Raw genomic sequence first — 26,750 nt, 5'->3', positions numbered from 1 at the left:
CCAAAGCCGTAGCATCCTCGAGGAGCACTAATAGTCATCTTGCCCTGGCCCCGATCGAGGTGAAGCAGCTTCCCGCTGCAAGGTTCGATATGTTATTTGTAGCTCCGTTATTTTGCGTTCCAGCTTCTCCTCCTCGCTCAGGCCCATTTCATCCATCAGTCGATCGATTTCCGATTGGAAGTACTCTGCTTTGGCCTCCAGGCCTCGTATCTCTGACCCTACGGTGAGTACCATGAGCCAAACGAGTTTATTGCATACCACGCACTGGCAGTACCGCTACCTCGCCGAGGTAGATCAAACGAGCTCCCACCATTGAAGATTGCGTTCGTGTTGCCGCGCCCCCCGACGTTGCCACCTTGAATAGACGATGCAAAGTAGTCCCCTTCGTATACGTCTCCCTGGTAGGCTGTACTAGTATCGTAGTTCTGGTTTCCATTCACATGATTGAATGTCCCCTCAGAATTGTTGTTATTGGCTGTTTCGTGCTGATTTACTGCAACGACATCCTGCTGGAGAGTTGGCGGAGAAGGAGGCGGCTCCGCTGCTTCTGGCTGCTGGAGCAGGGGGCTTGGCTGCGCCGCTGCCTGTGGCTCTTGTATTTGTGGAGGAGGGACGGGCTCTATGGCTTGTGCGGGTGGCGAGGAAGTTTGGCGTTTCGAGCTTTTCCGTCTATCGGCGAACCCTGCATATGGTCAGAATTCAGCAATTACTTAACCGTGAGGTCCGACGCACGTCTGAAAGGGTTGGGAGACATGATAGCGCGGGAAATAGCAGTGAGTATTCGGACGCTTTCACTGGTAATTTGCCAGGAGCGACAGTAGAGTCTTTATACTATGGACTCTGCGGTGAGCCTCTGTGCCTTTGTATTCGCCTCAAAGTTGAAACAAGGTCAATTCCACCTCACGACACTTGTCTTTGTTCTCAAGAAACTGTTGCCGGCTTCACGAGCCTGAGTTAACTAATTGAGATTGTTCAAGAACATCGCCCTTTTGTCATGGCTTCGTACCACCTTCAGCATGTTGAATGCCATTAAAGCGGCGGCCTACAGTTAATGAGGCATGGTCCAGGGGTCCTCGAATGATACGCAGCGAGAATCTGGCGGAAGTAAGAGCTGATCCCAGTCTCGCCAAATAATTATAGTGTAGCATGCGTGCCCGGGGCGTATATAAAACAAGTTGAAGCGCAGCAACCGAGCACAGGCTGCCAGTGCGCTGCATACAACATTGCCAATGTTCAACAGATGGCAACAGTGAGGGCCTAGTAGTAGGGCTAGTGCTTGGCGGACATCACTGCATCGATACCTCAATCATGCATATGACTGGCTGTATACCAAATTTTGCATGACCCCGTGCCAACGGACCCCGTCCAAGACCTGTGTCCGAGCTACGAAAGACGAGTGAACGTGGAGGTCGTTCGTGGTCGTCGTGGCCGTAGTAATTGTCCGATCAGGCGCTAAGCATAACACGGAACCAGAGGAAGATGAATACAATGATCACAACTACGATACAAAGCATGAAGCCGAGCGATCTACAAAGTAATACGAGTATTTAGCTAGCCCACTACGCATAGCCAACATCATGCGACAGGGCGGACTCAGGACGTTGGGCCGCAACCTGGACCTCCCGTTGCAATGCGCGAAGTGTTAGTTGCAAGTCTAATATTTTCCTTTCTAACTTCTGCTCCTCGTTCAAGCCCAATTCGTCCATTAGGCGGTCAATTTCTGATTGAAGAGTATCTGCCTTGGTCTCGAAGGCGCGCATGTCTTGTCCTGAGGTTAGCACTATGATCAGGCGGATGGATTAGCACTTAGCACGTACTAGGGTTGCCTCCGTATCGTCTAGGTGGGCCAACAGCCGCTGAACCGTTGTATATGGCATTCTGGTTGTTGCGACCCCCGACGTTACCTCCGTGAATCGGTGCCGCAAAGGTATCTCCTTCATATATATGTTCGTTGTGTGCCGTGTTATAGTCAAAGCGCTGGTCTCCATTAACTTGATTGAACACCCCCGCGCTATTGTTGTAATTATGTGTCTCTCCTGGCGGAGGGTAGGAGTTCGGCATGTGTGGCAACGCTGGAGCAGGCGATGTTACACGGGAAGATGGGTTGGTGTTTGCATGCAGGGCTACAGGACGAGACGGAATTGGCTGCAGTGCCGTTGACTGTACGTGTGATGATTGGGGAACTAGGTCTCGCGAGATCAATTGACCGTCAGTCCTGTCGGCAGCATCTATACAGATAATCGGGTGAGATGATGGCCTTCCTAGCTAGGCTCGACTTACTTGGCCGGAATGGATTATTTGGTGATACTGGCGAGGAAGTAGGCATCATACTGAAACGTTTTACAAGCGTATATCTGGGGGCTGTCGAGTTGGTAATGCCGTGAGGGGAGATCGTTATCGATGTTTTATATGGGTGTCCGGTGTGAGATAGCCCGCACAGCCTGTTAAAGGCCCTCCTCGCCATCCTGATCAGCTTCGCCGGCGCCAGTCCTGGGACAGGAACGTATTCTTGTTCTATAAAGGGATGGAAACGTTGTGTGTCCACCTTACTGCCGATTTGGCGCCTACGAAGTCTTGAAATGCTGTTATCTTCCAGTTTGAACTTTGAAGGGAGAAGGGACTGCCAGACACGGCATCATCAAACCATTCAATGCGACGATACATTGTTCGAGTTGGCTCGGCTACTGCTAGTAACGGCACCATCAAGCTATTCAAACTGACGGCTTATTGTTAGTTTGTTGACAAGAGCAATTACTATGCAACGCCCTTTATACAAAGCGATGTTAGCTGCTAACAGAGAATAAGAGGATGATGTGGTATCTCGCCTTGTATTCCAAAACGCGGAAAGGTGGCGTTTGCCAACCGTGTACCTACACACATCCATGAGTGAACTGGTCGATCATACGGCTCGTAGTATAGGCTGTATAGCCATGAACGTCGACAGGTGGTGCCAAATTCTCATCATTGGTCGACTGATGGTACGTGCCTGCCCATTCTATGTCCACAAAGTGTCATGCACATTGCACGCGTAGTCGACGAGGCAGATTGTACGAGAACCTCGGAGGCAGTTTGACCCAATCTTGGGGGAATATGTTGGAAAACGGAGCCTGATCGTGATTCCAAGCTACGGAGCAATTGCAGACCGTGCTTCGAGCATGATGGAAAACCACGAAGTGGGCTTGGAGGCAACTCCGAGCGGGTCGCTGGGGTGCGGAGTGACGGAGTCTAAATATTCCTAGACCGTTTAGGATAAGTGTGTTTGAGATGATGATCGAGATGCCCTCAGCATGGCATTTTGGTAAAATATTGTTTGGGTTAGCTAGTTCACGGGGCCAGCCTCGGCAGAATAGTGTAGCAGGCTGCGCAGCAAATGCCAAAGCGTTCATGAATGCCAGTTTCAGGAGGGAGGTTCAACTCTACATCAGCGATTGTGCATAGTCCAGGGGGAAAATTATACATCGGCATGTCAGCCTCTGACTGAAGATATGCTTTTAGATCTTGAGAAATTTCGTCATGTTCGCCGCGGCCGGTGCAGCATGCTCTGATATAGAAGAACTGGCTTCATCGTACTCACCGACGTGGTCCAGCGGCTGAGATTTTACCGTCACTGGCAGTGCCATGTATCAAGCTGCCTTGCGACCGCCGACCGTTACCTTCGCACAGAAGCTACATACTAGTGTCGCCTGCGTGTGTCTTCCTAGGATGGTGGGCTGCATCGTGAAAGTTGACGTCCTGATCTCGGTCCGCTAAGCGTCTCTTCACCACCATTGTGGTTGTTGGGATGTCTGTCTCCCCGAGGCTGACGGGAGTCCAGCTGGATGATGGAGAAGGGGCTCTAACCGAGGATCAAGATGATATGATATTTTCGATGGGTGCTATCGGTAAATCTTTGATATTGTCTTTCCTATATTCAAGCATCTTTGACATAGGCGTCTGGCAACCTCGGACCTCCTCGTGGTACCAACTTCGTCGGCCCTTGATAATTCCGTTCGTGTTCCCGGAAGTGTATATATGAACATTGTATCTTGTGGGTCCCGGCGCCCATATTATCGCCGATGACTAGTGCAGACAAAGAAAGGCAGGTGTACGTGGGAGGTGAATTTGAAGCATGGCGATGAGTGGCATTTGCGGTCGCTATACTCTCAGGTTCTATTCCCAGAGCATCTTCTCGATATAGAGGCTAATGTACAGCCTTTTGACGGGTCACCGCCTGGCCGCATGCACGGATAGTAGTAAATTGGAACGTAAAGGTCGGATGATAGATTTGAGGCATGTACAGGACGTTTAGAATCAGAAGCAACAACAGCGATATAAAGCGAGGACATCAACCACAACACAAATCAAGCAGCAGAGAATCTCAAAGCAACGCAACACAATCCACACGAATTAGCTAGATCTTCGGATTCGCTATTAGTTGGCGGTTAGGCTCTGGGGGGTTTGTCGGCTTCCCGCTGCAAAATTCGATATGTTGCCCCTAGTTCTTCTACCATCCTTTGCAGCCTCTGCTCTTCGTTCATGCCCATTTCAACCATTTTCTGCTCAATTTTCAAGTTGAGATCGTCTAACTCGGCCTGGAGCTGTTGCAGTCGAGTCGATGGCCCTACAACGCAAATGAGCACTATGGTAAAGAAGATGAACCGTATTCGTAACACAAACTGGGGTTCGTATCATGTCGGGGTGGATCGACAGCTACACTGTTGTATATGGCATTCTTGTTGCCGCGACCACCGACGTTACCCCCATGAATGGTTCCTGCATAATGATCTCCTCCGTAAGTGTCGCCGTGATGGGTGTCGCCGTTATTGAAGTTCTGCTGTCCGTGCACATTGTTGAATGTCCCATTGCCGTGGTTGGCGTTGTTAACTTGTCCCTGCACCTTGCCCGTGTTGGAACCTAGACCGTTGGGGTCAGGTCAAACGCAGACTTGCCCAGCTACGCAAAACCTACCCCTGTTGCGGAACATTTTCGCAAGTATTCGATGTGAAGTGTATAGAGGAGGTTGTTGTCAAGTTGGCGATGGCGGTGGAAACATAGATATCGGTGTTTTATACTCATCTTTGAGAGGGAGCGCGCGCCTTATCCGTTTACCTCACTGTGATAATTTTGTCGGCCTCTGTGAAGGAAGAAATTCTATTGTGTTCCCTCATCAACTACAGAGACGCTGGGCTACAACGCCGATGATTGTCGCCCGCGATATCTTGAGCCCTTCTGGGCACAAGGCTTCTACTTGGATCAAAGATTGGGATTCTCGATATGTTTAAATCGTGTCCTTGAGAATATACGACGCAGTTGGAAGCCGTTGGATCGGCCATGATGTTTTAATAGCGGCTGTTCGTCGAAGGAGTTACAGATCGCCGCCCAGAATCTCATCCTTGCTTCCGAGATAGAAGACAGGGATTTCATCAAGGGGTGCGCTGACATTAACAGCCGCACCGCCTTGCCCGAAGTCTTTGTCGGTCCACCTGACGACGCCTAATCAGCCTGACGTCCCTACGCCACTGACGCCGCTCACCAATGCTTCCAAGAAACGTTTTGTCCAGCAGTAGCATCAGGTAGACGTGGGAGGTAAACTTCCTTAACCAGGGTGTTGGGTATACCTACCGGTGCAACGAGGAGGCGAGGACCTTGCGATAGCGCGGCGTAAGATGTGATTGAGGATATATAGATAGATCATTAGGTCTGCACGCACCGAACATGAATTGATGAACGACGAGGGGATCATTGGCTGCTGTAGCCTCAGACACAAAAGGGTCTGAAAGCGAGAAGTCATAATAGAGCGGTCGCATGATACTTCTCCCCGTTGATTGTAGCATTCTGAACAACTGTTTCACATAGGGAATCAGCTGGTACCTGAGTGCTATGTACTACAGACGGAGGTGTTCAACATGGTGCTAGAAGTTTTACTAATTGATATCATACCTTCTTGATTATAACAAAGTTTGCATCGCCGTAGGACCAAGGTTCATTGGGACAAGGGTTAGCAAATGGTTGCGAGTCGCCTGTAGGCAAGCTACAGCTTCTTGTTCTGTACATGAGGCATCAGCGAAACATATTTGGCGCGAGGAAAGCCTGAACGTGCCCATGGACCCGCATCTACGGAAAGTTTGATTCATAACCAGGCAATTCATTGAAAGAAAGAGACGCTCACGAATGGAAGGAAGACGCCCATAGATAGCCACCGAACAAACAGTTCACGGCCCTATACAAACATGGGTGATTGAGGGGGAAGTTGATGTAGTAGGAAGGTACCAAGTCCGTGTCAACATTCAAACCAGAAAAGCCCCCTATATCCAGCGTCCAAGCTGATATCCCTGAGGCGGCAACAGAAGTACCGACGGTAATTTGCTGCAGTAGAACGTCGAACCGGCTCGCCGTATCCCCACTCCAAAGATAAGAACAGAACCTTTGTCCGCCTACGAAGGTACTTCGCGTTAAGGACATGAACTCGCAGGATGTCGCGCCATGATCGGCGGTGGTAAGGTTTCGGAACCCTTCATCGATAGCTTGCTGATGCAACCAAGGATACATCTTACCAGCCCCCTCTTGCGTCCCGATAAAGTACTGGGCGAAAGAACGGGCGAAAGGCAACGATCTGATTGTTTGTCCGTCTGGAAGCCAAGTGAGTCTACGCGGAGAAGTCGAACATGGACAAGCTTACTGTTCTCAAAGGGTTCACCAAGAGTGCCGCCTAGATGCATATTTAGGCGTGAGCGAGAGCATCAGAATGTTTGTGCTATGCTACCAACCATCCGCTTGGTCGATCCAAAAATTGTGAATCCCTTTTGAAAAGTAGCTATCGTTGAGCCGCCTCCCTGCATACCCTGGTATGAAGATCAGTCGTCCGATATATATCGTCAGACGCTTACAAAGAAACTCCCGAGCGGCGGGGTTCGTTGAGTCTACAAGGCGAGTATACACCCCTGCAAAGGAATCTTGTACGCCTGGACCATCTCTAGTAGTTGCTAGAAGACCGTTATGCTGGAGGGTGAGATAATTCTCCGATAAATCTTCTACACTTGGCCAAAGTGACACCATCATCTCAGCGCCGGTCAGCTCCTTGACTTTGGCAGCCATCCCTTCAGGATCGGGGAAGAATTCCGGATTGAACGACCTGCAAGGTATCTGAGAATCCCTGAAAGCTACGGATAGAGAGATTTCTGCACCAGTCTCCTTGGAACTTCCAGGCAAAGAAGTCGACCACGATCAAAGAGACGTTGACCTGCTCGTCATGAAACCGTTGTGCTACATCTAAAACTTGGCTCTCATTGAAGTAACGAAGTTTAGATTGTTGGTATCCCAAGAGGAAGTCCGGAGGCGTAGGCTGGCGCCCTAAAATCCCTTCATTAATTTAACTCGCAAAATGGTAAGTTAGGGTCACGTACCCGTGACACTGGTGAATTGCTGCTGTAAAGCGTCATAATCACCTGGCGTAGCTGTTGTACTGGAGATTAATCAAGAAGTAAGCGAAGGTTCCGTGATCCATACACGGCAATTCACATGTAGTAATCGACGACGCTTGCTTCACTCGCAACGAAGCGAGTCCGCAGTGGACTGAACTCTGTTTCAATGATTAGTGCGTGTCAAATGAAGCGATCCTACCTTACCCATTCGGCCTTGACTAGGCATGTTGAAGAAGTGTAGGTAACCCTATAATAAAGTAGGGTCGTGTTGCCTGCGTACGAACAGAGATGAAACTTACTTTGTTTGACATATAAACGGGCAAAGTAACGTGCGAGTTGTAATTAATGAGATCCACGACCTGCCCTTTCTTATTGACTGAGTTATCATCACAGCAAGCTTGCTGCCCGGTGCCATAAATCTGCTCCTCTGGGGTAGAGGTGAATGAAAATTGCGCCTCGAAGCTGGACGCTCGAAAATCTTGGATATAGTATCTTGGCTGAAGGGCCTTTGTATCCATATATTCCGCAGTTAAGAGTGTACGGCTTCCGTTGGACTCGGCACGGAAAAATGATATGAAGCCATTGGAGACTTCTGTTATAAGGTCGCCGTTTCGAATGGTCGCGTTACCTTGAAAAGGGAGTTCGATGTCATGAGAAAGACCCTGGCCACCACCGGGTCCTTCAAGGGGAGGGTCGAGAAGAGCCGATAGTTCTTGACCTGTAGGATCTTTCATGAGACTTGCACGAACTCGCATGCCATGGTTCCCAAATGGCTCCGAAAGCGTCAGATGAACCTATGCCGTAGAGTGGAGCACCTAACTCACTTGAATGAAGACACGTTCAAACCCGTTTTGAAGGCGGATACCTGTGGAGTTGGGCTGGAAGTAGGTCGAATTGGAGGTCAGGACAGCGTTCGCGCCAGCCCAAACCTGCAACAAGTTACCGAACATTACACAATGTGCCAGAGAAAGATGTCCATCAGAGCTCTTATGTATCGTTGACGGCGGCGCCGGGCCGTCCGTTAATTAAGCAGAAAATTCCCGCAGAGCATTTGCGAAGCTGCCATGGGAGTAATACTACAATGCTATCGCTAGTGTGGACAGCGGGTAACAAAAAGAACAAGATCGAAAGCGCGAACCGTAGTAACGTAAATGATACCGCGACTAGCCTTGAAAAGCAATCCCAGCTCTGGACGATTCAGCGAGGCCCCCGCCAGCGAAACCAGTGCCTGAAGTCGGAGAGATGTGAGGCAGGTGGGGGTTGGGAGGCCAGTGGGATAAATACCTTCGCGCTTCAACTCAATTATGTCACCGTCCTTTAGCTGGGCATCGCAGACAATGCATTGCTTAGCGGGACGAACGAGTGTATCCGTGCAAGTTTTACAAGTGACGTGAGAGCAAGTCTTGGTCACTAGGTATGCAGGTTAGCGCGAGACGTGGGCATAAGAGACATTTCACCCACGGAACATGAGAACGCTGTTGGAAAACCCCTTCTTACATGATGGACACATGGGGTCGCGTTCTTCCTTCTGAGATGATAATTCGCCGTTGCCGACGGGCGAACCGAGAGAAGCGGAGGGCGTCTGGTACGAGAACTTTACTGGCACCAATTGCTTTAATCTTTGTTCAAGCTGGCTCAGTGCAAAGTGAGAAGAGGGCAAGGATAGGACATACGAGAGAGTATGTGATGGGTTGCCTCCCCTGCAAGTGGTTTGGAGTTTCACATCTTGAAGGGACCGTGGGGGGCCAGAAGAAGTATATGTTGGCGTCAGTGACGGCAACCAGAAATCCGGAAGTTTGTTCCGCAACGCCTCAGCTTGCTCCTTTTCGATTTGTAGCAAAGCCGACTCTTCTGCTTCTTGTGCTAAAGATTCCACCTTGGAAACATCGAAATCAAACTTCCTCTTTGTCCCTCTGCCTGACAAAGATCAGTATCGGTTGAAATTTTTTATATGACCGAGTTAATTACCTTCGCTATTGACACCTGAAGTCGTGCCAGTTGTAGACGTAGCAGCTAAGCCAAGTTGTCCCTTTTCAAACTCCAGAAGGACACGCTCTCTCGCGGCCTCCTTTGCTCGTTGACGCTCAGCCTCTGCTTCCTTCTTGAGGTTTTCAAGGCGTTCTTTCTGCCGTTTTATGTCCTTCTTTTGCGTGACTAGATCCTAGCGGTCAGCACAACACAGCTACGCCAGCAAAAACCTTACGTAGATCTGTATATACGCATTCCTTGCAGAAGAGATGTCCTTCATAGCAGGCCAACGGCTCCCGAGCGCGATTAAGGCAGAGTGCACAGGCATCGAACCTTCGCATGGACTCATTCCCTAAACGTTGCTAGTATGAAATTACAGCGATGTTAAGATGAATGGAGATTCTACATACTTTCTTGGTTCCATAATCGAGTTTCTTGTACTCTGCGTACGAGAATATCGAGGACGCGGTATTGTTCTTGCTGTGCTTCGTCATGATCTTGAAGAGAATCAGGAGAATATTTGTGATCGTGTGAAACACTCTGCGATTTACTGACTGTGGGAAACTCTCTCGAAGGGGCTTACCTGCGGCCACGCCTGCGCCATGCTCTATCTTTGTCCTGCACTTCTGCGATGACCTCGACGGCAAAAAAAGCCCTGAAGCCTTGCGGCGAAATCATTACCCCAATTATCTGAGGCGCTGCGTCCTTGGCCCTATAAAAACCCGGCGATGTCTGCGGAATGTTCTAATTCTTCCTGACCATCCCCCACCAGCACTACTTCTGGTGAGTCGGCGTTGAGATCCAAAGAGTGCAGTTGTTGACTTGCGAATCTACTAGGTATACAAATGCGGACTTGTCTTCTCTTCATTCTGCCGATGGCCGCTGCTTGGGTGCCGGTGAATGCAATGCAACACCAACTGCCGTTGGCGTCCACATCAGTATCCGTGCCTTCCACTGGACACATACCATTATCATCAGACTCACACCTGCAAGTGGAAGACGCAGTCATGGGATCCCCTGCGTCCCGGCGCCGCTACGGGCCTAGAAGAAGACGGATGCATCCTTGATGATATGCCCGCCTGAGAAGAAAATGAAGCAATAGATGAGACGGTCCGTCGTTCCAGATTCAAGGCTTGTAGTAAAATTTACACGTGTTGTGTTGCCAGATGGCTTGTATAAAATACTATGAATGTATACTGCTCAATAATGCACAATAGAGAGCTGCCCCTCATGTACTACCCAACCGAAATGCCAGAAAGTATTACTTCTCGCAAGTCGATGAAGAGAGTCAGCCTCGGAGGTTGTAAGATTTGCTATGTAAGGGAAATCACATACTCAACTAAATCGCAGAGGCTCCGCGTTGCGTCGCAGAAGATTCCTTTGTTAGCCAGCCAGGTGTCCCAACCCAGCTGTTTGAGTTGAGAAGATAGAGAAACGGTGAGTTCTTCAGTTGACACAAGCCCCGCTGCTGATTTTTGGCTCTCATCAAAAGCCATTGCACTCTTAGCACACACGTACGCTCCCCCTGAGAGAGTTCAAAGGGTACCCATGATCAACTATCTTTCCCAGATACAACGCCGACGTATCTCCAAAATATTCCTGGAATCCACGCTCACTCCTTGTCCCAGTGCCCCAGTAACCGTCGACATTGGAGCATAGTGCGGGGAAACAGAAATACGGGGATGAACGTCTGAACTAACACGAGAATCAGAAATACCAGCCCTCAGCACACAAATAAAAGCTCAAATGGTCATGCATTCCGTCCGGGATTCGAAATTTGTCGCTCCGCGTTCACAAATTACGACAAGCCAAGCCTCGCACTGTACCTGCTGCTCTAGCTAGCACGCGGACAGCATTTATTTGCTAACCCGTGTTCACCTATGGTTCAACCATGTACGCCGTGCCAAGCCTTTGTCCCACTTCCTCGTTCCTCGTTCCCAGCCAAGTCGCTCTGCTATTAGAAGGGAGAATGGTGGAAGTTTAGATGATGATACGGATACCCCACAGTCTCGATGCTGACATTTATCATTACTATCAGCCTAGGTGCATGCCTTTGTCTACTCGCTTTCCTTCCTACACCCGCTCGTGCTGCAATATACGAAAATATTTCAGAGCTCCCTGGTCGGCGATTTGATTTTGTCGTCGTCGGAGGTACGCTTTAAGCTTTTTGTCTTATCAACATCCAACATATTGATACTGTGATGGTCCTTGTCGCGTAGGTGGCACGGCGGGAAACGTTGTCGCGAACCGTCTGACAGAAGATCCCCGCTTCTCCGTTCTAGTGCTAGAGGCAGGGCCCTCGTGGGTTATTGCACTCTCTCCTACCTGACTCTCCTTCATTCTTACCCCACTGATCTATTGTTGTTTGATTTTGTACAGCAATGTCGGCGTGCTGGACTCCGAAGTCCCAGGATTCTACGGTAATCTCTTCTCCCCCGGTCCATACAACTGGAACTACACCACCGTCCCGCAAGAAGGGCTGAACGGGAAGTCCATGGGCTATATCAGAGGCTTCATGCTTGGAGGGACAAGTTCGCTCAGTAAGTATGCTATGTCCATAAGTCGGGTGAACCATTATGTCTGTCTTGGGTATTCATGGGCCTCTAGACGCAATGTTCTACACCAGAGGGCCTGCGGATGATTTCGACAAGTTCGCGAAGGTAACAGGCGACCAGGGATGGTCGTGGAACAATGTCCAACCATTCATTCGAAAGGTAAGTCGTGACTTTTATGCGTCTCACGAGGTGCCTAACATAACAAAATCTGATTCTTTAGAACGAACGTTGGACCGAGCCTACCGACCATCATAAAACCCGAACCCAATTTGACCCCCGTTTCCACAGCTTCACTGGAATAAACGCCGTCAGCCTTAGCGGCTTCCCCCACTCATATAACGACCGCGTTATCCAGACCACCAAAGAGCTCCCAGGGGAATTCCCTTTCAATTTGGATTATAATTCAGGCAACCCGCTTGGTGTGGGCTGGTTGCAGGCGACGATTAAGAGCGGAGTACGCAGTTCGTCGGCGACTTCGTATTTGGCACCGAAATATGTGAAGAGGAAAAATCTACATGTGCTTGTTAATGCGCGCGTCACCCGCGTTCGGGAGGGCAAGCACTCGAAGGTGTTTGATACCGTTGAGTTTATGTCACAATCGGGCAGTAAGTTTCTGGAATAATTGGGGCGCATGTTGAAAGCTAAAGAACCATTTAGATGGACCAGCAGTCAGTGTCACTGCTTCCAAAGAGATCATCCTTTCAGCGGGAGTATTCGGAACGCCCCAACTCCTCATGCTCTCTGGCATCGGCGACACAAATGAACTTCACGCACTTGGCATAAGGACCACCCACCACATCCCAAGCGTCGGGAAGAACATGTCAGATCATCCAGGACTCTTCAGCTCCTGGTCGGTCAACGCAACGAAGTCAACCGACGAGGACTTGCTCCGCAATGCGACACTCTTCGCAAAGGCCTTCAAGCAGTGGAACCGCACGCACTCTGGGATCCTGGGAGATCCTACTGTGACTCATCTGGGTTGGTTTCGCTTGCCTAACGATTCGTCTATATTCTCTGAAGTGAGTGATCCGGCATCTGGGTCGACTGCGCCCCATGTCGAGATGATGTTCATGGTATGCGAATTGACGCTGGTGAATATCCATTCTTGACACAACATGGCCTCGTAGAATGGAATGCGCCCACCGTTGCCCATGGGTAACTTTCTCAGTATCGGACTGGCGGTAGTCACACCAACCAGCCGTACGTTGCCTCTAACAAGTAATCATAGCCCCTAATAATTGTTTTCAGGAGGATGGTTGCGACTGAATTCCACGAATCCATTTAATCAGCCACTCATCAACCCCGGCTTTTTTACCTCCGATTTCGATGTTTTCGCGATGCGTTCCGTCGTCAAAATGGCCAAACGATTTGTTGGGGCCGCGGCGTGGTCGGGTTGGGTTACTGGACCCGCTGGCGACCTCGCACAGGCAAATTCGGACGAGGAGATCGACGAGTACGTACGAAGGAACTCGGGGTCGACATGCCACGCTGTGGGCACTGCGGCAATGTCTGCCGTTGATGCGCCGTTTGGTGTCGTGAACCCCGATTTACGTGTTAAAGGAGTCAAGGGCCTTCGCGTTGTCGATGCCTCCGTCTTTGTGAGCCCTCAGATTCGGAATAGTCGAAGTCGTAGTTGCTGATAATGTATGGTTTATCTAGCCTTTTATACCTGCGGCCCATCCCCAAGTCCCTATTTACATCGTAGCCGAGCGGGCGTCCGACTTAATAAAGGACATCTGGGCTTGAGGCGATTTTGTGTCGGGTCGGATGTACTAAGTTCTTCGACTCGTTTGTCAAATCATTCGTTTATCTTACTTGTTTTTGCCCTTTCCCCCAATCAGTGCTTCGTCCCTTGCTTGACCAGAGTACACTCTCCGATGCATAATATTGTAATGCGGGGCTTTCGTCTACTTGATAAAAACCCACTCAGGAGCCTTCGTCACCTGTATGACGGATTATTTGCACTCTTCTAGCCCTATTCTGCGATATATTACCGGGAAGATTCCTGCATCGTGACAGCATGACGCCAACGTATGTTCATCTACTGCCATTTTTTCCTAGCAAAGCGAAAAGTTGTGGTTGAGACGGAGATGTACTATGACGTGGATGGAGGCTGTCCATGATTCGGACAATGCCTTTTGAATTGAAGGAAATGGTGGAGTCAATCGGAGGTCACGAACCCGTACAGTGTCCCAATCGATGCCTGGCATATTACACTTTGAGGTGCGTCCATAATAGCCCGAATCGATATCGTCCTCCAGGAACACAATACTGTCACTGCGGACTGATTTATCTTTGGTCAGTTTCTCCAAAGGACTGTACTGTGTCTGAGACACGCTCAAAAAGTTTAGGGACTCCGACCCCCCCAGTGAGTTATTTATGACTCAGCCCTTGAAGCGGTCTAAGTGGACTAAGTATCTAGCTGCTGAAATTTGTGCTCCACATCAAAGCTGCTGCAAACATCATCGTACGAGCGACGTTGTGAAGCCTTGTAGGCGCCCAGGGATGCCATCTTTCAACTCTATCAAGGATGTACCAATATCTTAACTGCGTAGACATGTCTTCAGCAGCCGTATGGAAATGAAATGCTTATCTTACCTTGTTTATCCTTTTCCTGAATCAATGCCTTGATCCCCTGCTCCACCACGTCGTCTAAAGCTATTCGACTAGTAATCAAACTATCAATGCCCGATATTCTACCGTCTTTGAGGGCTTCAAGGACTTCCCCATGGACACGGTCGTAGCAGATAGACCCTGGTTTCCGCTGTCAGATGCGACGATAGATACTGATCTATCAACCTACCTGTGACGTTGATCTCTCTACGGAGCACTAAATTCAGGTCTATCTTGGGTGAAGCCTCCCAAAGAGCGACAAGCATCACTGAGCCTCTCGGGCGCACACATCTCAAACTGAGATCAATGCCACTCTGGACACCAGCCGCGTCGAACGCATGGTCAATGCCCTTCCCGTTCGTCGCCTTCGTGATTATCGAGGGTATGTCACTTTCGAGAGGATTTGCAGTAATGGTAGCGCCGTGCTGTGAGGCGACCTCCAGTCTCAAGGCAGCAGGTTCAGAGACAACGATGATCGAGTTGGGGTCTATGGCCCTGCTTTATATCATCAAGGGCTAGGGACACACATGGGAGGATGGACTGACCTCAGGACCTTCAAAAGGAAGAGGCCGATCTAAGAGCATGGTCGGTTATTGATGAACGTGACTGTACAGAAAGGAATACGAACAGGTCCTGCACCAAGAATCAACGCTGTATCCCCCACCTTGTATCCCGATCTCTTCACAGCGTGCCATGCCACGGCTAGTGGTTCTAAGCAGGCACCAACTTCAACTAACCCCCATTTCATGAGCAATAAGCAAGGTTATTCGGTGCACCACTTACGGGATATCCCTTCGGGTAAGATATGAACTGCATTTTGGTCTACAGATACAATTTCTGACAAGCCGCCACCCCAACCCCCAATTCCCTAGGCAATCATACTATCAATTGTAGTCAGAGTAGTTTAGGGAGAGCTCACAATAGAGTTGACGAGGGGGCATAGATTATGGAAGCCCTCATGACAAGGCCAACATGAACCCTCCCTTCGACACGCCATAATGGGCTCTCTATAGAAGAAGTAAAGCCATTGCAGGGCAATGTCACGGAAAACCCTTACACGCAGACATTTTGCCCTACAGCAAACCTACCATCCGTGCCGGCTCCCAATTCCACAATAATCCCAGAGAACCTTCAGGCATCCTCAGACCCTCAGACCCTCGAAGGCCGATGATGGAGAAAGGTACTTACTCGTGTCCAAGGGTGACGGGGAGCGTTTCCCCGCTCAATGGTCCTGGTGTGGTCAAGGTCGGAAACTTGGGCAAACCTGCAAGATAGGCATGTATGTCGCTGCCACAAATTCCGTTCCTTATGGGTTCGCATCAGCGCTCGACTTGTGTCCCGTATGTGCATAGGTAGATGCGGACTGACCAGGCAATCTAAGTACCCGAATAAGTACTACACGCAATCAATGAAGCTCGATGCGTACCCTAATCTTCACTTGGCCGTCCTTTAATGAAGGGATGGGGATATCCTCGATACGAATATCGCCCGGGGCGTAATACCTGGCGGCCTTCATGAGGCTTGACTCAGAGTTGATGCACGATTACCAATTCAAGATACACTTAATAACGCCGTCTTCTGAGGAGCAGGATACGAAGTGAAAAAAGTACTGAATGGGACAAAGGAAATGATGATTCTTTCGCTAGAGCGCGGAGGAGACTGATGATACAAGCCGTCATCTGATAGTGTACCGTGCACGAACCGAGATAGCTTAGGGATGGACCAAAATCTTCACTGGAGATGAGGACGTCAGGCAGGAGCTAGCAGGCCACACCAAGACTCAACGAACCTTGCGTGTCCTTTTCTTTTACCAATACTTCCATGCCCTGCTCAACCAAATCAGCTAGCGCAATCTTGCGAGTTATCAGGTCCTCGATATTAGGGAATTTCCCAGCGGCTACTTCCTTCAGAAGCTCCGGGTGCTCTCTATCGTAGCATACGACGCCTGTTCCTGTTGGTCAGCTAAACGACATTGCGGAAGGCGATAAAGCCCACCAGTGAGAAAGAGTTCCTTGAGAAGTATGGTCATGGGATCTATCTTAGCTGGGTGCTCCCATAAGGCAACGAGGACAATAGTGCCTCTGCTTCTTAAAGATCCTAAGCATGCGTCGATACTCGGCTGGATGCCCGCCGCATCGAAGGCCTTTTCAACGCCTTCGCCACCCGTGGCCTCAAGAACGACTGAGACGATATCCTTCTCCAGGGGGTTGTGAGCGATGGTCGCCCCGTGCTTAAGTGCGAACTGGCGACGAATGGCAGCAGGTTCGGATACGACGATTGTCGACGTCGGGTCAATGGACCTAACACGTACGTAAAAAATCAGGATTATCGAGTGTCAGTGGAGACGAGACATACCTGAGAACCTTCAGTAGGAATAGTCCAATCTGTTCGACGTCAGTTGTCAAAAGGCAGAATGTTGCTGGAAGTACAACAGACGCACGGGACCAGCGCCAGATATCAAAGCCGTATCACCTTTCTTGTAGCCTGACCTCTTAACAGCGTGGTAAGCCACAGCAAGTGGTTCAATGGTGGCACCAATCTCAACTACGCATTAATCAGTTGCTGTCAGTGCGGCCTGCATTTAGAGTATAAGACGGTCATGACTGACGGGGCATATTTTCCGGGAGGATGTGAACAACCAATGCATCCGAACATATGTATTCTGCGAGGCCTCCACCAAACCCACTGAGGCCCTGCAAAGGTGGTTTAGTCCGATTTGGTCGAGAGATTGAGCCGAGGAGCGCACAATGAAACTGAGGTGAGGGCATATATTTCTCGAGCCATTGCGACATGCCCGGCAATTCTCCTTGCTCATGCACGAAATTATGGGTTCCCTGGCATCGGATGCTATCAAGACTGTCTGTCGTGATAGAGAGCATGAGCACCTACACGCAGACATTCTGTCCAATAGCAAACTTAGAGTCGACGCCTTCACCAATTTCGACGATAGTGCCAGAGAATCTGGTTGAGTCAGACAGACTTCATTCCCGACGGTATTATTGAGCGGAAATTGGATACACGTACTCGTGACCGAGGGTGACTGGCAGCGTTTCCCCACTCAGATAATCAGGTTTAGTGAATGTTGGGGCTGTCGCCAAAGGTTGCAAGTAGGCATGAAGATCAGTTCCGCAAATGCCGTTCCTACCAAACTGGCGTCAGGAGAGACCCTTCTAGATGCAAAAGGCTGATTCACGAACCAAGCTATCTAACGACCGAACGAGACGAAATCTGAGTATGTTACCATTCACTAGCACTCGTAGCAATTGACCTTTATTTTGATTTGCCCCGGCTTCGCTTGTGGCTCGGGGATGTCTTCAATGCGAATATCGCCAGGACCGTAGTATCTAGCTGCCTTCATATCTATGAACTGTGAGTAGATCCTGGTTGTTCGTGGAGGAAAGGAATGGCTCTGGGAGTATGTAGTCAGGAGGTCCTATATATTCCACGCTCATCACGAGTATCCCAAATAAGTTAATTGCGTACGGGGAGAGATGTAACTGTCGTCTGACGTCTAAGGGTAGGAGACCGGCCACTTCTACTCCGGTTTCGTTTCCTTCTTCGCCGCCTCAAGATCTAGCTCATCCATTTTAACACGTTCGTAGGACCCTCGCCCGTCGCGTGACGAGGCTTGAGGAGCCTCAGAACCCTTAGCACCGGTTTGAGACTCTTGGTGCTTCACCCAAGTGTAATATGCGGAACCAAGAAGGATGATACCTATCGAAGAAGCCCGCCCGCTGGATAGAAGGTGTCAGCGACAATGGCCCATGTGCCATAATTCTGGCTCACGTTGTTATGATGTCACCAAAGTACCATTTGCCCAGCATCGAAGCAGCGACGCCCCGTACTGCGGATGAGATCATGTGCGTGATGGGGGATGTGACCTTGATAGATAAAAGGCTGGCGATGGACATCAGGAATCCCAGACAACCCTGTCCGCAGTAAGTCAGCAACCCATACTTGTGAGAAGTTCGGGAAGCATACGGTGATAAGGGAACCCCATAGGAAGATTTTCAAAGGACTGGTGGTGCCATCTACCCCGGTGAACTCCCCGACAAGTAGTTTCATTATCCCTGGTACCTCGCCAACCAGAATCAATATCGGAATGAGGACGATGGCGCTCAGTAGGTTGGTGTACCACGAGAGCATGAGCGCGCTCCCGTTAACTACAGCAAGACTTTTCTTGATAACCACCGAGTGGACTGCAGTGATTAGAGAAGAAGCAACACCGAACGCGACTCCAACCATGGAGGGTCTTACGCCGTCAAGGAATACTCCGACAAAGAATCCGGCCGTGACCAAAGAGCACGCTAGGATGATTCGAACGGAAGGTGTGGAGTGCAGGAAAACGAGTGTAGCAACGACCGTGAATGGTAGGACGAGACCCCGGGCGACTTGGTAGAACGAAGCATCGACATGGGCGAGGGTATAGTTACTAAGACTTTAACGGGATAAATTCGGCGCAGCAAATATCAAACGGGCAAGAAAATACCTGAGTCCCACGACATTAAGGGATACCATAGGAACAAGGCCTTTGCAGGTATTAATGTCGAAAGTTAGGCGGTCAGGTAGAAGTCGGAGGGCGTCTGAGGCGAGGAAAAGGATGACCGCTATGAACAGCTGGCAAAATAGGAAGAATAACGGCGTCGTTGTCTCGTTCAGGACCTTCTTATTTCTGTTAGCGAGCACAGTCAATATCTTTCCAAAGAGAAGGGGAAGACACGCACGCCACGACCATCTACACCATGTTCCAGCAAGGTCAGAATACCGTTAATGCCAACGAAACAAGCAATCTACCGTACAGCGAGTGCAGCGACCAAGTAAAAAGACACGACGCCGGTCTATGGCTTCTGTGAGCGCGTTGCCCACTGGAATTCATAAAAGACATACCACGAGTAATTTAGAGGATTTGGGTTCATTTTGATGAGGCATTAAGGGTAATTAGATTCCAATATTCAGAGTAGAGAAGTAGCCAGGAATTAGTGCAGTGGAAAAGGGCTTTCTGTGAATCTAATCGTCCCGTAAGTCTTGAAGTGGAAGAAGAAGTGAAGAAGAAGGATGGCGGTGGCGGTGTTGCAGACCGTAGTCGGCGCAAGCGAGGCTGAAACTGTTTGGGTCGAGCGCTCCAAACCAAACAATTGCGACGCGTAGTTGTGTGGGAATATGCTACCATCTAGGGCAATACTACTGAAATCCAAATTTAGAAGAGCAGGTATTTTCAAAATTCAGACAGTTTCTGATCACCAAATAACTTCCACTTTCAATCCATGGCGTCGAGTTCCAATGACTCTAGCAGGGTCTCGCACCCAGTGGTGCTGTCGACACAGACACCATACCCCTTGCCATCCCAAAAATTCATGATACCAGCGAACTGGAAACGATACCAGCTCTCTCAGCTCATCAACAAGGCTTTATCGCTTCCCAAACCGATCCCCTTTGATTTCTTGGTTCGCGGAGAGGTTCTGCGTACAAGCCTAGGGGAATGGTGTGCCGAACATGGCTTGTTGGAGGTACGCGTCGCGTTTCCAGGGTACAGAAAAATCGACTGACGGTGAGCAGGAAGAAACACTGGAAATCGAGTACATCCAGTCGGTTATGCCGCCGCAGCGGATGTCGGACATACCCCATGAAGATTGGGTGTCGTCGGTCTCATGTGGCCTTCAAGGGTAAGCAGTCCAGGGCGCAGCATCGCATTAAATCCCAATGATTTCAATTGACTGACAGGGAGCCGGTAGGCACTTTGTCACGGCATCCTACGATGGATACATCCGCACCTTCGACTACTCGCAAAACATGGTCGCCAACCGCCAGCTTCACGCCGCGCCAATCACCTCAGTTTGTGTGTTCCCCTCGGATCCGACTCTCATTGCCACTTCGTCGCAAGATCTAACGGCCCAAATATCACGCATCGACTCCGCTGCCGTCCAACCGCTCGCCACCCTTCACCTACATACATCCCCCGTTTCGTCTATTGCGTCTTCACCATCGGGAAAGCATCTTATTACCGCTTCCTGGGACGCACTTGTTGGTGTGTGGGATACATCCATCCCTTCATCAGACGAAGTAGCCGCCGATCTGGTGCAGGCGGAACGCAAGAGCAAGAAGCGCAAGGTCGACGAAGCCGACCGGCCCAAACGAAAGGCACCCATCGCAGTACTGAAATCACACACAGCGCGAGTGTCCAAAGCCATTTTCACGGGTGATAAAAATGCGATAAGTTGTGGATTCGACTCGACTGTGCGCACCTGGGATACTGAAATAGGTATTTGTACGAATACGATAGTAAGTGCCTCATATAAATAAGTGGCATATGTTATTGACACATTACAGATCGCATCTGAGAAACCGTTCCTCGATCTCGCGATATTACAAAACGGCAATACCGCACTCGCTGCCTCAACAGATAGAACTGTGACTATCTACGATTTGACAGCAGACGGCGCGTCACTTTCATCTACCGTAGGAACGCTCGTGCATCCCGCCACTCCATCATGTATTGCGCTCTCCCCACGCTCAAGTTCGTCACAACAAATCGCGACCGGCAGCTACGATGGCGTCGTTCGCATTTGGGACCTGCGAAGCACAAAAGCGGCTATTTCTAGCTTCAAGGCTTGGGAAAACAAAGGCAAAGACGGGAGCCGCAAAATCCTCGGCCTGGATTGGGCCAATGGCGTTATAGGCATTGGTGGCGAATGTGGGTTTGAAGTTTGGAGAGTGGACGAAGGGTCCTCATAAAGAATATAAAGTGTTGCCATCGAGGGCACATCAAAAGTATATTGGTCTAATTCATTTGGCTATGCTGCGCTCTTCGTAGATACAATCTGAATATTTGGGTCCACAATGCCTCGACCTGCCCTTTCAAGATGTTCGTCGACTAATTCGAACGCAGGTCTATATCTTGGAGTTATCGCATCTCTGTCTGGAAGGCCTGCTGGTTTTAAATTCGAGCCCTCTAAGCCATCAGCGTCGACTAATGTGGGAGGAAGCAAATCCGTTGCTTCACCCCCGTCAGAGGTACCGTTCGGTAGTGCGTCCGGTCTCGATTCTGGGGAAGTAGAACATGTCGGCTGCATCAAAAGGGCAGGATTGGGGAAAGTATTGTATGTCGAACCCAGCGAAGTGTATCTGTAACAAAATGAGCACTAGGGAGCCCATATTCGGATGGAAAGCACGCACCCTTGATCATACAACTGGCAATATGGAACCTCTAATCTACGCAAGAAATCCCACACATCAGAGTAGCCCCAATTTATTATCGGATTGATGCGTTCGAATTGTGGCCAGCCTGGGTCCGTCATATTCCGATGCGAGAGCCTAGCTGCATTCACATTTAATATATAGGTGGAGCGACGCAGGCATACTACTCACCTCCGTGCGGGTCTGACCGCCGCGTCCCTATCAAAATACCAGTGATATGGGGGAACTTTTGCTTGTATATCTCGAGTGCCCTCTTCATCCCCTCACCGCCGCGCGCCTTCCCCACCGCCTTCGGCGGAGGTACAGCGGCACTGACGTAGTCCGTCTTCGAAGTCGTGCCATTTGCGTGTGGTGTGACGACGGACTCTACTGGCTCAGAATCCGTCAATGTGGGGTGACAGTGGAAGAGGTCGAGGTTGTACGCTTTGGCGGCTTCCACTATGAAGTCCTCTAGAACTGGAAACGGCGATGGGACGGAAATGTATATTGACGGTATGGGTTTTGGGGCCTCTGAGGACGGTAATCTTCGGATCAGTGCACCTGCATAGAGGTGCAGTAGAACAGTGCCTTCAAATTTCGGGTCAGAACCTACGTTGGACACGTATTAGCCGTACTCACAGTCTTTGCCACCGTTAAAGCTGATCGCGATGTTTCCCTGTCTTCAACAGTACAAGTTACGGTCACCCCATTGCATTCGCTGGCATCAATGAGCTCACCCATGCCGTTCTATGCCCTCATCAATCACCTGTAGGGCCTCTCTTACTAACGGGCCCAGAGGATCGGTGCTCGACTCCGCTAGCTCGTACACCTGCGTGACGATGCGCCTGTAATCCATTTGATGGAAGCTTCTTGTCGTAGCCGGTAAGGAATGTAGAATTAATTGCCACAAAATCCGCGACTTGTAGGGCCGTTGAATGGAAATCCGACGATGAAGGGATGAAAGCTGCAGTGGCCGAGGGCGCCAGGACATTAGCTAGAGAAACCGTGCGATAAGATAATCTAGATTGTGCACGACAGGGGTAACAGGGCCGCTTAGCCTTGGTCGCGTCGCAGTTGTGTGGTTTGCGTGCTTGAGCCAAACAGCGCGAGTTCAGGGACTCGACCTCCACCTTTCCAACAAGGACAACATCAGTGATCTTGCGAGCGCATGAGGATGGGGTGTGGAATTTGGAGTGGAGCCACGACGGCCAGTATGTAGCGAGTGGGGGTAGGGGCCAGACAGTTATCATATGGAAAGTTGGGATATAAAATCCTGATCCCAACTTGCGCGCAAATTTCCTGGTCATCATCAAGGCCGGTTCGTTATCTGGAGACGTCGATGGTAATTTCGTTGCCAGCGGCACAAGGTCAGGGTTGGCTCCCCACAGTTCAAGCCAGTGCAAGCTGATCCTTACTGTACGTGTTCTTTACCGCAGACGGGAATGTCTATGTATGGCAGCGTGACACGGGGGCGCTGCTCGAAGTACTTCCTGGCCACGAAGACGATAGAATATACTTGGAATAGGAATCCAATCTAAGTAGTAAATGTGAAACTCCGGCCTTGTTGTACAATTTATCGTTCGCTTTCGTGTGGGTTTGTATCCAGTGACTCGAGTCGTAACTGTCATTGCTCGCCTTTCCTTCTTGCCCTTATTTGATGCTGTCGTGCGGGTTGGCATGTGTCTCCTGTAGCACTCCCCCATATGTACACACCCGATTATACCTCCCAATGCGATTGAAGCTCGGACTCTCTTGTGACAAGCCCGACGCGCGTGACATAACGCGTCGGCGGATCGCGTTCCCAATCAGGAAATCACCTCTTTCCCAACCACTATCATGACCGACTCCAACCCTGCGGTGGTCCTCGTTACCGGCGGTAGCGGCCTCGTTGGAAAAGGTATCGAGCACATTATCAATACCGAACCAGTGGGATCGAGGTTCGGAAAGCGACCTAACGAGACATGGATCTTTGCAACCTCATCAGAGGCGGATTTGAGGTTGGTGCATTCGTTTGGCAGCCCTACGCGTGGTTCATCGAGTAGGACAGAGACCCCGAACAAACTCGCAAGCTATTTGACAAGTACAAACCCACCCATGTCATCCATCTCGCTGCGATGGGTACGATCAAATGCCCGTCCGTTATATCTCGAGCTGAAATGATTGTGATTATCGTTCAGTCGGCGGCCTTTTCAAGAACATGAAGTACAAGGTGCGTGCGGCAACATCTCTGACATGGATGTAACTGACCAAGGCCTCAAGCTCACATTCCTGCGAGACAATGTCCTTATGAACGATAACGTCCTGCATACCGCGTGTGAACGCAAGACCCAGAAGGTCATCTCTTGCTTGTCGACCTGCGTGTTCCCCGATAAAGTCGAATATCCTCTTGATGAAACAAAAATCCATCTTGGACCCCCGCATTCAAGTAACTTCGGCTATGCGCACGCCAAGAGACTAGTAGATGTGCAGAATCAGTAAGGATATACATTTATTCGCTTTCCTAGCATACCTGATAGCGCGTACTATCAGCGCGTACAAGGAGGAGTTTGGGTGCAACTTTACTTCGGCTATACCGACGAACGTGTTCGGTCCCCACGACAATTTGTGAATACTCTGTTGTTGTTCATTAATCACAACGAGCTGACGCTGTGGCCAGCGATCTTGAGGGTGCCCATGTCATCCCGGCACTCATCCACAAGTGCTATCTTGCCAAGAGTCTGTACGCACTCCAATGATCCAAGACACTGACTAACTCGTCATCAGAGAACAACACCCCATTCATAGTTGCCGGGACTGGGAAGCCACTCCGACAGTTCATCTATTCGTACGACCTCGCCAAACTGTTCATATGGCAGCTACGAGAGTATGACGATGTCGAGCCCGTGATTCTCTCAGGTAAATTTAGTATGTCCTCTGGTTTCGCGATAATGCGCTGATTAGTCGATCATAGTCGGCGAAGACGAGGAAGTAAGTATCAAGGACGTTGCCGATGCCATTGTAAAGGCCGTCGATTTCAAGGGCGAATATGCCGTAAGTATCACTCAACATCGTGTATGTGGCTGCTAATACTTGACGTCAATCAAGTTCGACACAACTCGTGCTGATGGGCAGTTCCGTAAACCAGCCTCAAACAAGAAGCTGTTGGAACTCATGGGCGGGTTTGAATTCACTCCATTTGACCAAGGTGGGTGAAGGTGGGGTTTATGTTGACAGCATGTGCTGATCCCAGGTTCCTCCAGCACTCGCGGCCTCCGTTAAGTGGTTCTTGGACAATTATAATAACGCCAGGACGGGGAACGTTTAGAATGCGTAGAATTGAACGAGTGTTGTACTGTAATTCTTGGATATGACTACCACCGCCTGCGCAGTTTGTGATCATTCAGGTGCACCGATCGTACCTTGTGGGCACGCATATGACCAATTGGATATACCCCAACACCCAAGTTTCATAAATCAAAATTGTAACGATTTGACCTCCTACCACAACCCAATGTCTGCCCAAGACGCCGCCCAAATCCCAGCCATTACGAAGCTCAATCTACCCACTCCGGAGGAGTATCAGAAACGCAAAGTCGCTCTTATCTCAGGTCAGTAGAGGATCGTTCCGTTTTGAGCTCGTAGGAGCTTGGAAGCCATGGTTAAACGGGTTTCTGGTTCTGGATAGGGATAACGGGACAGGATGGCTCATATCTGTATGTCGTCTCGCCCGATGATTATGCGTTCCGTTCCTCACCATCTCCTGTGCTGGGGAACTTTACTCGGTTGTCGTGGAAAGGACCGAGCTGCTGCTTGACAAGGGGTACCAAGTGCACGGGATCATTCGTCGCTCGTCCAGCTTCAACACCGGTCGTCTGCACCATCTCTACGAGGACCAGCATGAACGTACGTCCGTACCGTCTTTGCCTCCATCGATTATAACATCTATTTCCTCAAGGCCCAAATAAATTCAAGTTGCATTACGGCGATCTCTCCGATAGCACGAATCTCGTGTACATCATAGCCTCCGTCCAGCCCACTGAGATCTACAACCTGGGAGCTCAATCCCATGTTAAGGTGTCCTTCGAGATGGCCGAATACACTGGCGATGTGGACGGGCTAGGGACTCTGCGGCTACTAGATGCCGTTAGGACTTGCGGGCTGCAGAATCACGTACGGTTCTACCAGGCATCAACATCAGAGCTGTACGGCAAGGTTGTGGAGACGCCGCAAAGCGAGACGACACCCTTCTATCCTCGTAGCCCCTACGGGTGCGCCAAGTTGTACGCGTATTGGATAGTGGTCAATTATCGGGAGGCGTATGGGATGTTCGCGTGCAATGGGATATTGTTCAACCACGAGAGCCCCAGACGAGGGCGGACTTTTGTCACACGGAAGATTACAAGGGCTGCGGCTGATATCTCCTTGGGAAAGCAAAGCTGCTTGTATCTGGGGAACTTGGATGCTCAACGAGATTGGGGACACGGTACTTGATCTCAATTTTTAATCTAATTATGTTGCCGACCTAACTCGTCGTCTCCTGTCGTGCTACAGCTCGTGACTACGTTGAGGGGATGTGGTTGATGTTGCAGCAGCCATCTGCATCAGACTATGTTTTGGCAACCGGGGAGACTCATCCTGTGAAAGAATTCGTAAACAAATCGTTCAATGCGCTGGGCATACAACTCAAGTGAGTCGCAAACTGGACAATTCCTGAGCGGTGGTATACTGAGCTCGAACTTAGGTGGGAGGGTTCTGGGGTGGAAGAGACCGCGACCAATGTCGCGACTGGCAAAGTTGTCGTGCGGGTGGACCCTCGATACTTCCGACCCGCAGAAGTCGAGTACGTCTACTCAACCTTATATCTCATCCCTTACTCTGAACGTGATCTCTCATAGCCTGCTGCTTGGCAATCCAGCGAAAGCTGAACGAGTTCTTGGCTGGAAACGAAAGGTCGACTTTGATTCTTTGGTGGCGGAAATGGTAGAGGCCGATTTGAAGTCTGCGAAGAGTTTGGTAGAGGATCAGAATTAGTCTTTGGGTTCCTTTCGGTTCTCCCTTTGAT

At 50.0% G+C, this 26,750-nt stretch overlaps 13 protein-coding genes across 13 annotated transcripts; 4 read left to right on the top strand and 9 right to left on the bottom strand.

The window, feature by feature from the left end:
- Positions 1–27: 27 nt before the first annotated feature.
- PC9H_000492 (uncharacterized protein) lies at positions 28–754 on the bottom strand (the record flags this gene model as incomplete). The annotated part of the gene is made up of 3 exons (XM_036770147.1): positions 28–218; positions 266–682; positions 733–754. The coding sequence occupies 3 exons, from the start codon at positions 752–754 to the stop codon at positions 28–30; spliced, it is 630 nt and encodes a 209-aa protein (XP_036635992.1).
- Positions 755–1,559: 805 nt separating this feature from the next.
- PC9H_000491 (uncharacterized protein) lies at positions 1,560–2,326 on the bottom strand (the record flags this gene model as incomplete). Its single annotated transcript, XM_036770146.1, has 3 exons — positions 1,560–1,762; positions 1,818–2,228; positions 2,281–2,326. 3 exons carry the CDS (start codon positions 2,324–2,326, stop codon positions 1,560–1,562), a joined length of 660 nt encoding a protein of 219 aa, XP_036635991.1.
- Positions 2,327–4,421: 2,095 nt separating this feature from the next.
- On the bottom strand, positions 4,422–4,963 carry PC9H_000490 (uncharacterized protein; the record flags this gene model as incomplete). Its single annotated transcript, XM_036770145.1, has 3 exons — positions 4,422–4,600; positions 4,657–4,893; positions 4,948–4,963. The coding sequence occupies 3 exons, from the start codon at positions 4,961–4,963 to the stop codon at positions 4,422–4,424; spliced, it is 432 nt and encodes a 143-aa protein (XP_036635990.1).
- Positions 4,964–5,344: 381 nt separating this feature from the next.
- PC9H_000489 (uncharacterized protein) lies at positions 5,345–8,350 on the bottom strand (the record flags this gene model as incomplete). Its single annotated transcript, XM_036770144.1, has 16 exons — positions 5,345–5,462; positions 5,513–5,624; positions 5,690–5,864; positions 5,920–6,010; positions 6,050–6,093; positions 6,149–6,199; positions 6,250–6,608; positions 6,659–6,688; positions 6,747–6,812; positions 6,867–7,111; positions 7,164–7,329; positions 7,383–7,441; positions 7,498–7,558; positions 7,605–7,647; positions 7,700–8,173; positions 8,225–8,350. The coding sequence occupies 16 exons, from the start codon at positions 8,348–8,350 to the stop codon at positions 5,345–5,347; spliced, it is 2,220 nt and encodes a 739-aa protein (XP_036635989.1).
- A 213-nt stretch (positions 8,351–8,563) lies between these two features.
- On the bottom strand, positions 8,564–9,862 carry PC9H_000488 (uncharacterized protein; the record flags this gene model as incomplete). Its single annotated transcript, XM_036770143.1, has 7 exons — positions 8,564–8,628; positions 8,685–8,810; positions 8,862–9,019; positions 9,074–9,317; positions 9,369–9,554; positions 9,604–9,730; positions 9,779–9,862. The coding sequence occupies 7 exons, from the start codon at positions 9,860–9,862 to the stop codon at positions 8,564–8,566; spliced, it is 990 nt and encodes a 329-aa protein (XP_036635988.1).
- Positions 9,863–11,380: 1,518 nt separating this feature from the next.
- PC9H_000487 (uncharacterized protein) lies at positions 11,381–13,669 on the top strand (the record flags this gene model as incomplete). The annotated part of the gene is made up of 9 exons (XM_036770142.1): positions 11,381–11,519; positions 11,588–11,669; positions 11,748–11,908; positions 11,976–12,082; positions 12,144–12,528; positions 12,581–12,996; positions 13,051–13,123; positions 13,172–13,521; positions 13,583–13,669. 9 exons carry the CDS (start codon positions 11,381–11,383, stop codon positions 13,667–13,669), a joined length of 1,800 nt encoding a protein of 599 aa, XP_036635987.1.
- A 778-nt stretch (positions 13,670–14,447) lies between these two features.
- Positions 14,448–16,052, bottom strand: PC9H_000486 (uncharacterized protein; the record flags this gene model as incomplete). Its single annotated transcript, XM_036770141.1, has 11 exons — positions 14,448–14,470; positions 14,522–14,677; positions 14,727–15,031; positions 15,082–15,110; positions 15,165–15,268; positions 15,320–15,404; positions 15,456–15,543; positions 15,594–15,665; positions 15,725–15,841; positions 15,905–15,912; positions 15,963–16,052. The coding sequence occupies 11 exons, from the start codon at positions 16,050–16,052 to the stop codon at positions 14,448–14,450; spliced, it is 1,077 nt and encodes a 358-aa protein (XP_036635986.1).
- A 195-nt stretch (positions 16,053–16,247) lies between these two features.
- On the bottom strand, positions 16,248–17,894 carry PC9H_000485 (uncharacterized protein; the record flags this gene model as incomplete). Its single annotated transcript, XM_036770140.1, has 10 exons — positions 16,248–16,270; positions 16,326–16,481; positions 16,532–16,836; positions 16,892–16,920; positions 16,977–17,080; positions 17,145–17,229; positions 17,283–17,370; positions 17,426–17,497; positions 17,561–17,685; positions 17,805–17,894. 10 exons carry the CDS (start codon positions 17,892–17,894, stop codon positions 16,248–16,250), a joined length of 1,077 nt encoding a protein of 358 aa, XP_036635985.1.
- A 177-nt stretch (positions 17,895–18,071) lies between these two features.
- PC9H_000484 (uncharacterized protein) lies at positions 18,072–19,465 on the bottom strand (the record flags this gene model as incomplete). The annotated part of the gene is made up of 7 exons (XM_036770139.1): positions 18,072–18,270; positions 18,323–18,465; positions 18,518–18,974; positions 19,026–19,208; positions 19,261–19,271; positions 19,336–19,374; positions 19,424–19,465. The coding sequence occupies 7 exons, from the start codon at positions 19,463–19,465 to the stop codon at positions 18,072–18,074; spliced, it is 1,074 nt and encodes a 357-aa protein (XP_036635984.1).
- Positions 19,466–19,800: 335 nt separating this feature from the next.
- Positions 19,801–21,268, top strand: YTM1 (ribosome biogenesis protein ytm1; the record flags this gene model as incomplete). The annotated part of the gene is made up of 4 exons (XM_036770138.1): positions 19,801–20,043; positions 20,093–20,199; positions 20,269–20,815; positions 20,864–21,268. The coding sequence occupies 4 exons, from the start codon at positions 19,801–19,803 to the stop codon at positions 21,266–21,268; spliced, it is 1,302 nt and encodes a 433-aa protein (XP_036635983.1).
- A 59-nt stretch (positions 21,269–21,327) lies between these two features.
- FAD1 (3'-phosphoadenosine 5'-phosphosulfate sulfotransferase) lies at positions 21,328–22,565 on the bottom strand (the record flags this gene model as incomplete). The annotated part of the gene is made up of 6 exons (XM_036770137.1): positions 21,328–21,658; positions 21,710–21,851; positions 21,902–22,055; positions 22,101–22,297; positions 22,349–22,389; positions 22,447–22,565. The coding sequence occupies 6 exons, from the start codon at positions 22,563–22,565 to the stop codon at positions 21,328–21,330; spliced, it is 984 nt and encodes a 327-aa protein (XP_036635982.1).
- Positions 22,566–23,545: 980 nt separating this feature from the next.
- On the top strand, positions 23,546–25,013 carry TSTA3 (GDP-L-fucose synthase; the record flags this gene model as incomplete). The annotated part of the gene is made up of 10 exons (XM_036770136.1): positions 23,546–23,706; positions 23,757–23,827; positions 23,887–23,918; positions 23,969–24,183; positions 24,239–24,313; positions 24,366–24,424; positions 24,473–24,604; positions 24,660–24,739; positions 24,794–24,893; positions 24,949–25,013. The coding sequence occupies 10 exons, from the start codon at positions 23,546–23,548 to the stop codon at positions 25,011–25,013; spliced, it is 990 nt and encodes a 329-aa protein (XP_036635981.1).
- A 186-nt stretch (positions 25,014–25,199) lies between these two features.
- PC9H_000480 (uncharacterized protein) lies at positions 25,200–26,719 on the top strand (the record flags this gene model as incomplete). The annotated part of the gene is made up of 7 exons (XM_036770135.1): positions 25,200–25,296; positions 25,374–25,401; positions 25,485–25,591; positions 25,644–26,171; positions 26,240–26,375; positions 26,430–26,528; positions 26,584–26,719. 7 exons carry the CDS (start codon positions 25,200–25,202, stop codon positions 26,717–26,719), a joined length of 1,131 nt encoding a protein of 376 aa, XP_036635980.1.
- Between the last annotated feature and the right edge of the window lie 31 nt (positions 26,720–26,750).

Source organism: Pleurotus ostreatus, assembly GCF_014466165.1.
Source record: "Pleurotus ostreatus strain PC9 chromosome Unknown scaffold_1, whole genome shotgun sequence".
NCBI lineage: Eukaryota > Fungi > Basidiomycota > Agaricomycetes > Agaricales > Pleurotaceae > Pleurotus > Pleurotus ostreatus.
The sequence above is the reverse complement of the archived record's forward strand: the minus strand, read 5'-3'. Positions and strand labels throughout refer to the sequence as shown.